The 13,359-nt window shown below is 36.9% G+C and overlaps 1 protein-coding gene across 2 annotated transcripts in view; it reads left to right on the top strand.

The window, feature by feature from the left end:
• Positions 1 to 12,616, top strand: part of dennd2b (DENN domain containing 2B) — a 137,681-nt gene extending 125,065 nt beyond the window's left edge. For both annotated transcript variants that reach the window (XM_022670121.2, XM_022670120.2), the window contains exons 16-20: positions 4,929 to 4,970; positions 7,483 to 7,594; positions 9,603 to 9,842; positions 11,309 to 11,395; positions 12,024 to 12,616. In XM_022670121.2, coding sequence (XP_022525842.2) covers positions 4,929 to 4,970; positions 7,483 to 7,594; positions 9,603 to 9,842; positions 11,309 to 11,395; positions 12,024 to 12,049 — 507 coding nt within the window. In that variant the 3' untranslated portion in view covers positions 12,050 to 12,616. The remainder of the gene's footprint in view (positions 1 to 4,928; positions 4,971 to 7,482; positions 7,595 to 9,602; positions 9,843 to 11,308; positions 11,396 to 12,023) is intronic.
• The last annotated feature ends 743 nt before the right edge of the window (positions 12,617 to 13,359 follow it).

The following is a 13,359-nucleotide window of genomic DNA, read 5'->3' as shown; positions in this document are numbered from 1 at the left end:
ACCACCACCATGCTTCACACCATCTAAACCAAACAAGTTTATCTTGGTCTCGTTAGACCACAGGACACGGTTCTCCAGGAATCGATTATCTTGAACTGTTTGTCTTTAGTAAACTGTTTGCAGGCTATCTTGTGCATCAGCTTCAGAAGAGGCCTCCTTCTAGGACACCTATACAGCTATATGGACAATAAAACAAAAAAACAACTAAAATTATCATTAAAATTGATTATAGTAGATCTAAAATGTATTTTCAATAATAAAATGTGTGTCAGATCCTGAGAGCTTTATTATGTAGCGTTATGTAGAGAATTACTGAATTCATTCTGAGCTGATGTATTTGATGTATTTGTAGCTCAAAATATTTTTTCTCCTTCGATAAACTGAAACACAAAGATTTGTAGAGCAAATTTCCATGACTTTAACAAAAAACTTTTGAGTATTCTTATTTTTTTTAAACTTTTCCAAAAAAAAAGGCCTGGAAATTGCTATTTTAAAAATTCAATGACTTTTCCAGGTTTTTCATGACCATACGAACCCTGCAAAATGCACATAAATGAGAATAATTCTGCTTTTCCTAACATTATCATCTGGTTTTCTGTCAGTTAATTATGTCTAATGTGCAAAGAAGGCCATTTTTAATCTTTAATATTTAAAAATACAGCTTGTCTCTTTCTGTATAAGTTTTATTTATCTTATTTAGCGTTTGAGTTACTTGTTTGGCTCTATTTGTGGAGATGTTGTGTTTGTACCAGTCCAGACCAGATTAGGGTTTATCTGATGAGCTTTAGAGAGAGGGACAGTGATTCAGCACCGCTGGGACTCAGAGCTCCACCCTTTTAGCACACTGTTTATCATCCACAGCAGCTTTCTTCTGTCCTTCTTCTTCATTATTACTCATCCAGACTGAGTAAATACACATACACAAGCTGAGCCACGTCAGCGTACGCTTAGAGTAGTTATGATGTAGAAACTACACAAACACACCCACCCAAACAAAAGCCTGCTGAGATCTTAAACACCCAACAAACCTGTCCAAACTTATTCTTCTGTTTCATCATTTTACACAGACTGTGGCACACCGGATTATAAGGAGCATTATGCAACACTAGTAAGGAACAGGGGTGTAGACATGTTTTTCTTCTAATTCAGCAGGTCTCATCAGCAAAGCTAAGCTTAGTTAAGTAAACAATCTACACAGATTTATTTCCTAAAAACTGTTTATTGGGGCGAGTAAAGCACCTTCATTTATTCACAGTAAGCTTAGATTTCCAGATTTTCACTAAGACTGGGTGCAGCAGCATTAGCAGCTAATCGCTAGCACTAGCCATTAGCGGTTCGTCCAAAGTAGCTTGTTTTAACACCGTAAACACGCAGACTACAGTCTAATATACTTTCCTCTGAAGGACAAAAGATAGACAAAGATAGATAAAACAGACCTATGCGCTTAGCACGGTTAGTGGCTAAAATTAATGCTGCTCCAGCAGTACTAGCCGGGGCTAGCAGCAGGCTACAGGCTGAGATACTCATCTCTGAATGGCGAAAGAGCTAATGCTTAGCACGGTTAGCGGCTAATGCTGCTCCAGCAGTACTAGCCGGGGTTAGCAGCAGGCTAAAGGAAGATAATACTCATCTCTAAACAATGAAAGAGCTAGCGATTAGTGTGGTTAGCAGATAATGCTAATGCTGCTAAAGCAGTGCTATCAGGGGTTAGCAGTAGGCTAAAGGCCGATAACACTCATCTCTAAACAGCGAAAGTTGGCGAGTAATGCTAATGCTGCTCCAGCAGTGCTAGCTAGGGTTAGAAGCAGACTACATGCCGATAATACATAATTCTTTACAGAGTATTCTGGTTTGTTTAACACTGTTACTACATGATTCCTTTTGTGTTCCTTTATAATCTGATAGATCACTTCTCTATTCATTTACTGAATGTAGGAAAAATGTCATTTTTTAATCATGACTTTTGTTTGACTGTTCTTTGATTATAAAAACTGTTTTAAGGTCAAATGAAGAAATGAAGCCTTTTTTTTGTTTTAGGGAAAAAAAGGTTTGATTTTCAGTGTTGTCTCTTGAATGATCCCGTTATTTAAATAAACTGGCTGGTCATTGACCCGCTGAGTTGAGCTCTGTACCAAGAAACTCAGGAACTGGGGCCAGATTTAGTGTTTTCCAGCTTCCAGGAAGCGAGAAAACTCATCACACACTGAACACTGTGCCCTGAACAGTCTTTAAACTGACGTCAACTTCTTAAGCTCCAGCTTTCTGTTTCTGGCGGCTCGTCTTCTTCTTCTCCTCCTTCTGAGAGAGACCCGGATCTCAGCTGCCTGAGGGGGCAGTGCCAAGCTGCCGCTTGATGTGACATTTGCACCCAGCGAGAGGGCTGGCAGGAAAGGCGTTTACTAGGACTGGGCAAAATATTGAGATATTAAGAAATATTGATATATTTTCATATGACATATACAGGGGTTGGACAATGAAACTGAAACACCTGTCATCATTTTAGTGTGGGATTTTAGGTTTCATGGCTAAATTGGAGCAGCCTGGTGTTCAATCTTCATTAATTGCACATTATTGCACCAGTAAGAGCAGAGTGTGAAGGTTCAGTTAGCAGGGTAAGAGCACAGTTCTGCTCTAAATATTACAATGCACACAACATTATGGGGGACATACCAGAGTTCAAAAGAGGACAAATTGTTGGTGCACGTCTTGCTGGAGCATCTGTGACCAAGACAGCAAGTCTTTGTGATGCATCAAGAACCACGGTATCCAGGGTAATGTCAGCATACCACCAAGAAGAACTAACCACATCCAACAGGATTAACTGTGGACGCTGTAAGAGGAAGCTGTCTGAAAGGGATGTTCGGGTGCTAACCCGGATTGTATCCAAAAAACATAAAACCACGGCTGATCAAATCACGCAGAATTCAATGTGCACCTCAACTCTCCTGTTTCCACCAGAACTGTCCGTCACCACAATCAATTATTGTGCTCTAAAACCAGGTGTTTCAGTTTCATTCTCCAACACCTGTAAGTAGGGATAGGCGATATGGTCCTAAAATAATATCATGATATTTCATGGTATTTTTGCGATAACAATACTTTTGACGATATGGAAAAAAATGCTGAATTAAAAAAAAAAAAAAACTACTACTGCAATATACTACTGCAACAAAATGAAAATACGAGATGATACAGCACACCCCTAACTGAGTTATAAAAAAAAATACAAGAATTTTATCAGATTTCTAACAGAAGTCAATGATCCAGAATATCATGATAATACTAATACTACACTCCAAAAATCTCCATATATCCAGGATTAAAGTAAAATAAATGATACTGGACAGATATAATCTGTCTCTAGTAGAAATACTAGTAAAGTTAAGCTTTACTTAACTTATTTAGCTCTCGCTAACTCGTGTTGTCTTTCTCTCACTCACGCAGCCTCACTTGCGCTGTCTCTCTCGCTTGTGTTGTCTCTTTCTCAATCACTGTCTCTCTTATTCGCACTGTCTCTAGCTAACTCCTTCTGTCTCTCTCTCATTTGCACTGTCGCACTCGCGCTCTCTTTCCACTCGTGCTGTCTCTCGCTAACTCGTGTTTTCTCTCTCACTCGCGCCGTCTCTGTTGTGCTGTCTCTTGCTAACTTGCGCAGTCTCTCACTCGTGCTTTCTTTCTCACTCTCTCTCACTGTCTTTCTCTCTCTTTCACTCGCGTAGTCTCTCACTCGTTCTGTCTCTCTCACTCACGCTGTCTTTGTTGCGCTGTCTCTTGCTAACTCGCGCAGTCTCTCACTCATGCTGTCTCTCTCACTCTCTCTTGCTGTCTTTCTCTCTCACTCGCTCTGTCTCTCTCTCGCACTTGTGCCGTCTCTCACTCACAATGTCTCTCACTTTTGTTGTCTCTCGCTAACTTGTTCTGTTTTTCTCTCTCACTTATGCTAGCACTGTCTCTCGGTAAAAGATGGGTGACAAATTAGGAAAAAAAGAAAAAGAGAATAGATTGGACACTGTTTCGGCCCAGATTTATACAAAATTTCAAACTGCACTGTTTAATCACTTATTTATTTTTTTTAAAGCGCTTTTTTAAAGCGTTTTCCAAAAACGCACTGTATTTTTTAATGCGTCGCTTGTTTTTTAAGGCTACTTAAACTGGAAAATGGTTATTTATTTAAAGCAGCACTAGGTAGGATTTCCTTGATTTTTGATCTTTTTAAAGAAGTAAAATTACATCTTGAAACTCACTGCAGCGCTACATTGAGGTGTAATAGGAGGAATAGCGGTGCTCTTGTGTCTGTGCCGGAGCTCCTCTGAGCTCAAACCAGACTCTGTAAGTTTTCCGAGGGGGCCGCGACCAACGCTCGCGAGAACTGCGACCTGCTTTCCGACCTTTAGTTCTAATGAAACATTTATTACACTCTAGAACTGTAGGGGGAGCCCACGAGCACAAAATCTCAATCCTACCTAGTGGAGCTTTAAAGGATCTGTTAGATATAATCAATTAGTGTCAGAAAAGTGCCTACAATTTTTTGGGAATATATAGCTTTATCTCATAAGTGTCTTTTTGTTTTTACCTTATGGGATAAAAAATATCGAGATAAATATATATAGATATAAACATAGAGAATATTTTTACCCATATTGCGCAGCCCTAGCGTTTCCCCTGTTTATTGATTATAGCGTGTTGGTCAGAAGCGTGGTGTTCAGTCCTCTCTGTGTGATGAACACGTGTACAGCAGCAGCAGCTCTTTCAGAGACTCCTCATTTTTAACTCCTCAGATTTAATTGGTTGTCGAGCTCCATCTGTTACAGATCAGCATCTGGAGATGTCGAGACTTAACCGTGTTCCCACGATAAATGAAACCCTGTGATTAAAACTGATCCTCATTGTGAGCAGCGATCATGCTAACTGCTGTTCTCTCCTTTCAGGCCCTGATGGTGGATCTGGGAACAGACAAGTTCATCAGGCAGGTACGTTTATCACAGTTCTCACATACATGTCAAAAATACTGTGTTCATTAAGATTAAACTTACTTTAGTCCACTAATATAAACCATAATATAATAGTAAATCTGCTTTTAGCTACAAAGCTTCATTACAGGAGACTCTAAAACTCACTAAAAGTCACTAAATTACTTTAAACGTTTTTAAATTTTTAAACCACCTTCAGTTTGTACCTGTTTTATTTGAGTTTTTCTTTTAACATTTTATTTATTTATTCCTTTTATTTATTCTATTTCTTTGTTTTACCTCTTTATTTTATTTCTATCATTTACTTTCTCTATAATTGTAGTGTTATTTTAAGCTACGTAATGTTTTAGTCTTCTATAATCGATCTAATTGTTTATCTATTTATCTATTCTTTAAACTTTAACTCTGAATCATTTTATTTCTTCTTAAATAAATCATAATTGTTTGTTTTTCTAAGGCTTTAACCGTTTAAATTGTATTATTCTGTTTATGTAGTTACTTTGCTTTAGCTTATCCTGAATAAATCCTTGATTTTAATTTTAGTTTTATTTTTTTGTCCCTTTAAATGTTTTAATTCTCAGCAGCTCTAACAAGAAGAGTTACCTTTAATCTATTTCTAAGTGAAAATAAAGGTTAATTGATTGATTGATAATAATGCAGCTACACCCTTTTAAAGCGCAGTGAACTTTTTTATTGGTAATTGAGAATAAAAACTCACTGGTGCTCCTGTTTTTTCAATTGCAGTCCGGATGCAGGAGTTTTATCACTAAAGAGTAGAAGTGTAAAATTATTTTCACAGACGTGCCCCTGAGAAACTATTCAAAACTAATCCCGTCCAGATAGAGTTAAAGACTACAGCAGCAGTTAAACTGCAGTGCACACTGTTACAGCCTGTACCTGATGTTGTTTTCACAATGTCCACCTTCAAACGGCCCGTTACCTGTTTTATTTCATCTTTTTTATTCTTAACTTTTATATATTTTTGTAATTTTAGTTCTTCCCCTAGTTTTGTTTTATTTGGATCCCCATTAGCTGCTATCGCAATAGCTGCTACTCTTCCTGGGGTCCGACAGAAAAAGATACAAACAATTGCCAAATAATACATTCCAGTCATAAGCACACACACACACACACACACACACACACATATGTTCAAAAGAATGTTCACGTTTCCATATATATACATAAAAAGTGAATATTAACTACACAAAAAAAAAAAAAAACTAACAAACAAAGAAATAATAATCTAGTGTGTCCAGGACACCTCATCACCTCTATTCAATCCTGATTTTCCCTTGCACAACTTCCTCCACTGTTCAATTTAATTGTTAGGATTTACTGTCTTTAATATTAGTTAGATAATGTTTTTTCACTCGTTTTTTAAAATGTGTTTTGCTATCAGTTTTAGTCAATGATTCTGGTAAATAATTCCACTCTTTAATAGCTCTATAAATTACTGTTTTACACATGTAGTTAGTTTTAGCTTTTGGTAATCTGAAATAATGTTTGGTTGAATATCTTCTGGTATTGGTTTCTCTCTCTGTTACTTGCTCTAATTGATGATAAAAATCCACTGGATGTTGTTGATCTTGTGTATTCTTTATGAATCTCACCAGGCTTTCCATCTGTCTTCAACAGTTAACCATTCAAGTTTAGTTCTTTATTTCCTTTTTATTTATTTCCTTATTTTATTATTATTATTATTATTATATATATATATATATTTTTTAAATAGTTTTGTATTATTGCTTTTTAACTTATTTAGATTTTCTTTTAGTACTATTATTTTTTTAATCACATTTTTTTTTCCGATTTTTTAGTTAATTTATTTATTTGTATTATTTATTGTATTATGTAAAAGTTAGTTTTTTTTAGTTAATTTTAAGTCATTTTTGTCGTATTAATCTTATCTTCTTTTGATCTTAATTTCTTATCAATTAAACCAAGTTTTATTCTAATTATTATTATTATTTTTATTCTAATTTTATGTTTATATTTTTATAAATGTTTATATATATTTACTGTTATTTTAAAGTAATTAAATTTAGTTATTATTTTCTTTGTCATGTCAATCCTTGTTTTTGTAAATGCTGGACTATATTAAAAGTAAGGGCTGCCCTTAATGTACTTCCAAGTCAAAATAAAGGTTCATTGACTGATTTTTATGTATGATAGGTTCACTACAGGCACTGCATTTCCCATAATTCCCCAGCAGCTATTGCTTTTACTAGATTCCCCCTGCAATCGATTGGACAGCACGAGTTACAGCCGTTTTTCTTTAAATTCTGAATGCCTCAGTACCAAAAACCATTATAAAACATCCCTGGTTTATTTTCTGAACGCTGCCCCTTCCCCCTGACCTTTTACCGTTTACATGTTCAGTGTGAACTCTTGGTTACGGCCGATGAAGCGCAGTCGAGTGCATCTTGTCAGGTTCAGTGTGGTTGAGGAGAATTTATGCAGACAGATGTTGGTAATAAATGTGCTTCTGTAACTGTGTGTCACTGTGCAGCTGGACGATGAGGCTTCCCTCCTACCGCGCAAACTGCAGTCTGCTCTGGAGCTGGCCCTCGAGCAGAGGAACGACATCATCAATCAGGACTCCGACAGCGAATCAGACGACGGTAAGGAGGCCGATATATCTCACACCAAACCATTAGTACCTGGTTAATAACAGACAGAGGCTACGTTCACATTATGTCAGGCTGAAGTGACTCAAATCTGATTTTTTCATGGCTGTGTGAACGTGTTACCTGTATTATCTGTATTACCTGTACAGGTAAATGAGCATGGGTATTGGGCAGATGCTCAATACCAGTATAGGTATTCGTGCATCTCTAGACACAAGTATTGGGACACCTGCTAATTTACTGTTTCTTTCAAAATCATACATATAAATATATAGGGTAAAAAAATACTTAATTGTACATAAAACATATTGAGAAATGTCTAAGTATGCTGTAAATATACTAACAGATTTATGTACTTTACTTAAAAAATTGACTACTATGAAAGTACACTTTTAGTTTAATGTAATTCAATATACTTCTAAAATATATTTATATTAATATTATTATTAATTAATCGTTTTGTATTATTTCTTTTTAACTTATTTAGATTTCCTTTTAGTATTATTATTATTTTTTAAACACACACATATATATATATATATATATATATATATATATATACATATATAGTTTTAGTTCATTTATTTATTTGTATTTTTTATTGCATTATGTAAAAGTTTAAGTTTAAGTTAATTTTAAGTCATTTTTGTCGTATTAATCTTATCTTCTTTTGATCTTAATTTCTTATCAATTAAACCAAGTTTTATTATAATTATTATTATTATTTTAATTCAAATTTTATTTTTATATTTTTATCAATTTTTATATTTTATTTACTGTTATTTTAAAATAATTACATTTAGTTATTATTTTATTTGTCATGTCAATCCCTGTTTTTGTAAATGCTCAAAATCATACATATGAATATATAGGGTAAGTTTCCCTGGTGAAATATATATATACTTAATTGTACTTAAAACATATTGAAAAATGTCTTAAGTATGCTGTAAATATACTAACAGATTTATGTATGTACTTAACAAAATTGACTACTATGAAAGTACACTTTTAGTTTAATGTAATTCAATATACTTCTAAAATACTTATTTCCAAATATAATTAAGTACATTTTTAGCAAAGTGTGTTAAAAACAGCTGTTACAGCACTTCACTTAAAGTACTTTTTATAAAGTAAATCAAATTACTACTAATAAAAAAAGGAAAGGAAATTTGTAACACGCTAAAAATTGTAGAACAGTATATTAAAATATATTTTTATACCCAACGAAGTATTCTATACTAGAAGTGTGCTACTTACAAAAGACACAAGAAGCACATTTGTACTCTAATTTGTACTCTAATATAAATTGATTACATATATTTTTATACAGTAAAGTACACTTAGCACTTGTACTATTTTTATACTATAATTAAATTAAATGTAGCACAAAAAAGGGTCAATTTTAGCTGTCTTTAAATATACTGATTAATAATAATTTGGCTACAGGAAAACACTTTAGTGCACTTTAGCATAATAACGCTTAATACTTTAATCAATCTTTAATCTAGTTTTTTCACTAGGGTTTCCAGGCTGGAATTTAGCCTAGTCTCTGACTACACATTTCAAATGGAGATTTCTTAATAAAAGAAAAATAGAGTTTTAACTAGGCTTAATCCCTGTCTAGGGACCTGACCCAGAGTGTACCATTGTAAAGAAGCTGAACTTCCCATAAGTGAAGTAATAATGTTAAATAATGTTAAATGTGCTAAATGGCAAAACAAAAACAAGCTAGTTCAGGATTTCAAAGTTTCTACATCTCCATCATCTGCTAACTCGTCGCAGACTATAGCAAGGTACAGATCCTTCCCTCAGAAGAAGTCTACCCTCTCTAACTGCTCTTGCTGTGTATTGTCTGAGGTTTTCAACCAGCAGAACGTGTTTAATTCTTATTATTTTTTTACCTGATCTAGTGGGTGGAGCTCAGGTGAGGGTTGATGGGACGTTTTGCAAAATATGTCCTATCTGTAATATATTAACATGATATTTCCCCTTATTCCTCCAGAGTGTAACTCCTTGAACAGTGTCGTATCCGAGGCCTTCATCCGGTTCTTCCTGGAGACCATCGGGCACTACTCCCTGTTCCTGACACAGGGTGAACGAGGGGAACGCATCTTCCAGCGAGAAGCTTTCCGCAAATCTGTGGCCTCTAAGAGCATCCGGCGCTTCCTGGGGGTCTTCATGGAGTCGCAGATGTTCGCTGGGTTCATTCAGGACCGAGAGATGAGGAAGTGCAGGGCTAAAGGTAAAGGGAGTGATGGGTCAGCGACCGTTTAAACTCCAGTTCCTGTAGCTGCAGGCTGTAAACCATCACCCACTAAAATCAGACATCACTCTGCTACAGAGCAACAGGAGGACAGGCCATTAAATTCTCAACTTTTATGGAGATTTCATTTTCCAGCAGGACTTGGCACACTGCCCACACTGCAGAAAGTACCAATTGGTCTAATTTTCTGATACACTTTCCTCCTGCTCCTCCTCTTCTTCCCTCCATTCCTCCTGCTCCTCCTCTTCTTCCCTCCATTCCTCCTGCTCCTCCTCTTCTTCCCTCCATTCCTCCTGCTCCTCCTCTTCTTCCCTCCATTCCTCCTGCTCCTCCTCTTCTTCCCTCCATTCCTCCTACTCTTCATCTTCTTCCCTCCATTCCTCCTGCTCCTCCTCTTCTTCCCTCCATTCCTCCTACTCTTCATCTTCTTCCCTCCATTCCTCCTGCTCCTCCTATTCTTCCCTCCATTCCTCCTGCTTCTCCTCTGCTTATCTTCTTCTCCTTCCCTCCATTTCTCATGCTCCTCCTCTTTCCCTTCATTCTTTTTGCTCCTCTTTTCTTTTCCTCCTTCCCTCCAATTCTTCTTCCTCTCCTTCCCTACTGATCCTTCTCTCCTTTCCTCCAATTCTTCTTCCTCTCCTTCCCTACTGATCCTTCTCTCCTTTCCTCCAATTCTTCTTCCTCTCCTTCCCTCCTGATCCTCCTCTCCTTTCCTCCAATTCTTCTTCCTCTCCTTCCCTCGATTTCCTCCTGCTCCTCCTCTCCTTGCCTCCATTCCTCCTGCTCTTCCTCTTCTTATCTTCTTCTCCTTCCCTCCATTCCTCCTGCTCCTCCTCTCCTTCCCTTCATTCCTCCTGCTCCTCCTCTCCTTCCCTTCATTCCTCCTGCTCCTCCTCTTCTTATCTTCTTCTCCTTCCCTCCATTCCTCCTGCTCCTCTCCTTCCCTTCATTCCTCCTGCTCCTCCTCTTCTTATCTTTTTCACCTTCCCTCCATTCCTCCTGGTCCTCCTCTTTCCCTTCATTCCTCTTGCTTCTCTTTTCCTCTTTCCCTCCTGATCCTCCTCTCCTGCCCTTCAATTCTTCTTCCTCTCCTTCCCTCCAATTCCTCCTGCTCCTCCTCTTCTTATCTTCTTCTCCTTCCTTCCATTTCTCCTGCTCCTCCTCTCCTTCCCTTCATTCCTCCTGCTCCTCCCCTACTAATCTTCTTCTCTTTCCCTCCATTCCTCTACCTCCTCTTGCTCCTCTCCTCGACTCCTCCACCTTCTTCTGGGGTAAAGAAGAGGAAGGAGAGGAACAGAGGGGCAGATTTAAATCCAGCTCTGTGCTGTGCTGCCCTCTGCTGGTGATGTGGAGCTCTGCTGTGCTGCAGTTTGGATGAATAGTTAAATGGTAAAATGATCAGTAATTTACTGTAAAATGTGTAAATTTTGATTTTATTGTTTCAGGTCTGTTTGAGCAGAGAGTGGAGCAGTACCTGGAGGAGTTACCAGATACAGAGCAGAGTGGAGTCAACAAGTTTCTGAAAGGATTAGGTGAGATTTAAAGCATCTTTTTAGAACTCTTTAGAATCCTAAATGATAAATGCTAAAATAAGTACTTATATAGTACCAGTCAAAAGTTTGGACACACTTTTATCTATTTTTTTTTCCTACATAGTTAATGAATAGTATTGAATTGATCCAGACTATGAAGGAACACATATAAGGAATCATGTAGTAACTTAAAAACCAAAATACTCTGACTAGCACCTCCTCCAATACATGTGAAGTCAGACTCCGCCTCTTTTTTAACTGCTGCTGATGCTGTAGCATTGTTGAGTAGCATCACAGCGCTAACACTCGGAGGAAAGCGCAGCGACTCGGTTCTGATACATCAGCTCACAGACGCAGCCTTGTGCTGATCCACATCACCCTAGGAGTGATGAGGAGAAAGAGAGAGCGCCATCTACTGTACTGTACCCACCCAGAGAGAGAGCAAGGCTCAGGCAACTGTGCTCTCTCAGGGCTCCTGCAGCTGATGGCAAGCTGCATGAACAGGATTCGAACCAGTGATTTCCTGGACCACTTTGAGCCCTCATGTTAGAATTTTTTTAAAAGATATTTTCATTAATGTTCGTTCAACTAGTTAAAAGTAACACTGTTTTATTTTATTTTTTTACAGGGAGGTTTCTCCATAAAAAGAACTGATGGAACTTGTGAAACATGTGGAACATTGTGGAATATGGAACCAAAAAAAAAAAACCCAAAACTAAGGACATTTGTACATCACTCTTGGCAAATCACTGAGTTTGAAGATTTAACACAGTTTATATATCAGTAGATATATGGCTGAACTGACTCGAGCAGTTAATCTAGTGTATATATTTATAAAATCGTCTGTGATCCTGGTATGTAGCGACGTCGTTAGGTTTCCTGGTACCGTGTACGAGTGTATGAGAGTATGAGAGAGGTGATGATGATGATGATGATGAAGATGATAGACTGGTACTGTGTGAATGAATGGCTGGTTATACTGGTACAGTGCAGCAGTACAGCGGTGGGTGAGGAGGAGTGTATAATGTACTGACTGTAGTCGGATGAATAAATGGAAACTAATGTGAGGCGGGTGTAAAGTTATCTGTAGTATTTAACGCTAGGTTTTGCTCAGTGTGTTGCATTTTGTACATCTATTAACACTTGAATATAATTGCCATACTTGCAATGCTTTGTACAAAAAAATAAATAAATCAATAAAGCTTTTCAGAGTATTCTTTACCACTGTGTCGTCCTTTATATACACTTATTTTAATTCTGTTTATCTAATTGTAATAAATATGATTTAATATACACTTTTAGTATTTGTGTAAATACATCAAGCCATCAAATAAGATTACTTAATTGTTCATCAACGCACTGATTATACTGATTATATTGATTATAAACCTCTGGAATATAATCAAGAGGAAGATGGATGATCACAAACCATCAAACCACCAAACTGAACTGCTTGAATTTTTACACCAGGAGTAAAGCAGCATAAAGTTATCCAAAAGCAGTGTGTAAGACTGGTGGAGGAGAGAACATGATGCCAAGATGCATGAAAATAAAACTGTGATTAAAAACCAACCAGGGTTATTCCACCAAATATTGATTTCTGAACTCTTTTTATTTGTAATTTGGGAGAAATGTTGTCTGTAGTTTATATAATAAAACAACAATGTTCATTTTACTCAAACATAAACCTATAAATAGCAAAATCAGAGATATCTGAAGTGTTCTCTTTTTTTTTCCCCGAGCTGTAGAAATATGTGCATATTTACTAAAGTATTTCTGTTTTTGGTGACTTTACTTTGATTTGACTGCATTAAAAATTCAAGCATCTTACTTTTCACTCCACTGCATTATTGGAAATCTACATTATTGGCTTGTCAGGGACGGGTTAAGGATCTGTTGTCTCTAATCTCAAAACAGCTGCAACACAAGGTAGATGTCCTCTCAGAGGTGTGTTTGGGGTCATA

The sequence above is a fragment of the Astyanax mexicanus genome, chromosome 16 (genome assembly GCF_023375975.1).
Source record: "Astyanax mexicanus isolate ESR-SI-001 chromosome 16, AstMex3_surface, whole genome shotgun sequence".
In the NCBI taxonomy this organism is placed as follows: domain Eukaryota; kingdom Metazoa; phylum Chordata; class Actinopteri; order Characiformes; family Acestrorhamphidae; genus Astyanax; species Astyanax mexicanus.
This window is presented reverse-complemented; position numbering and strand designations above follow the sequence as displayed.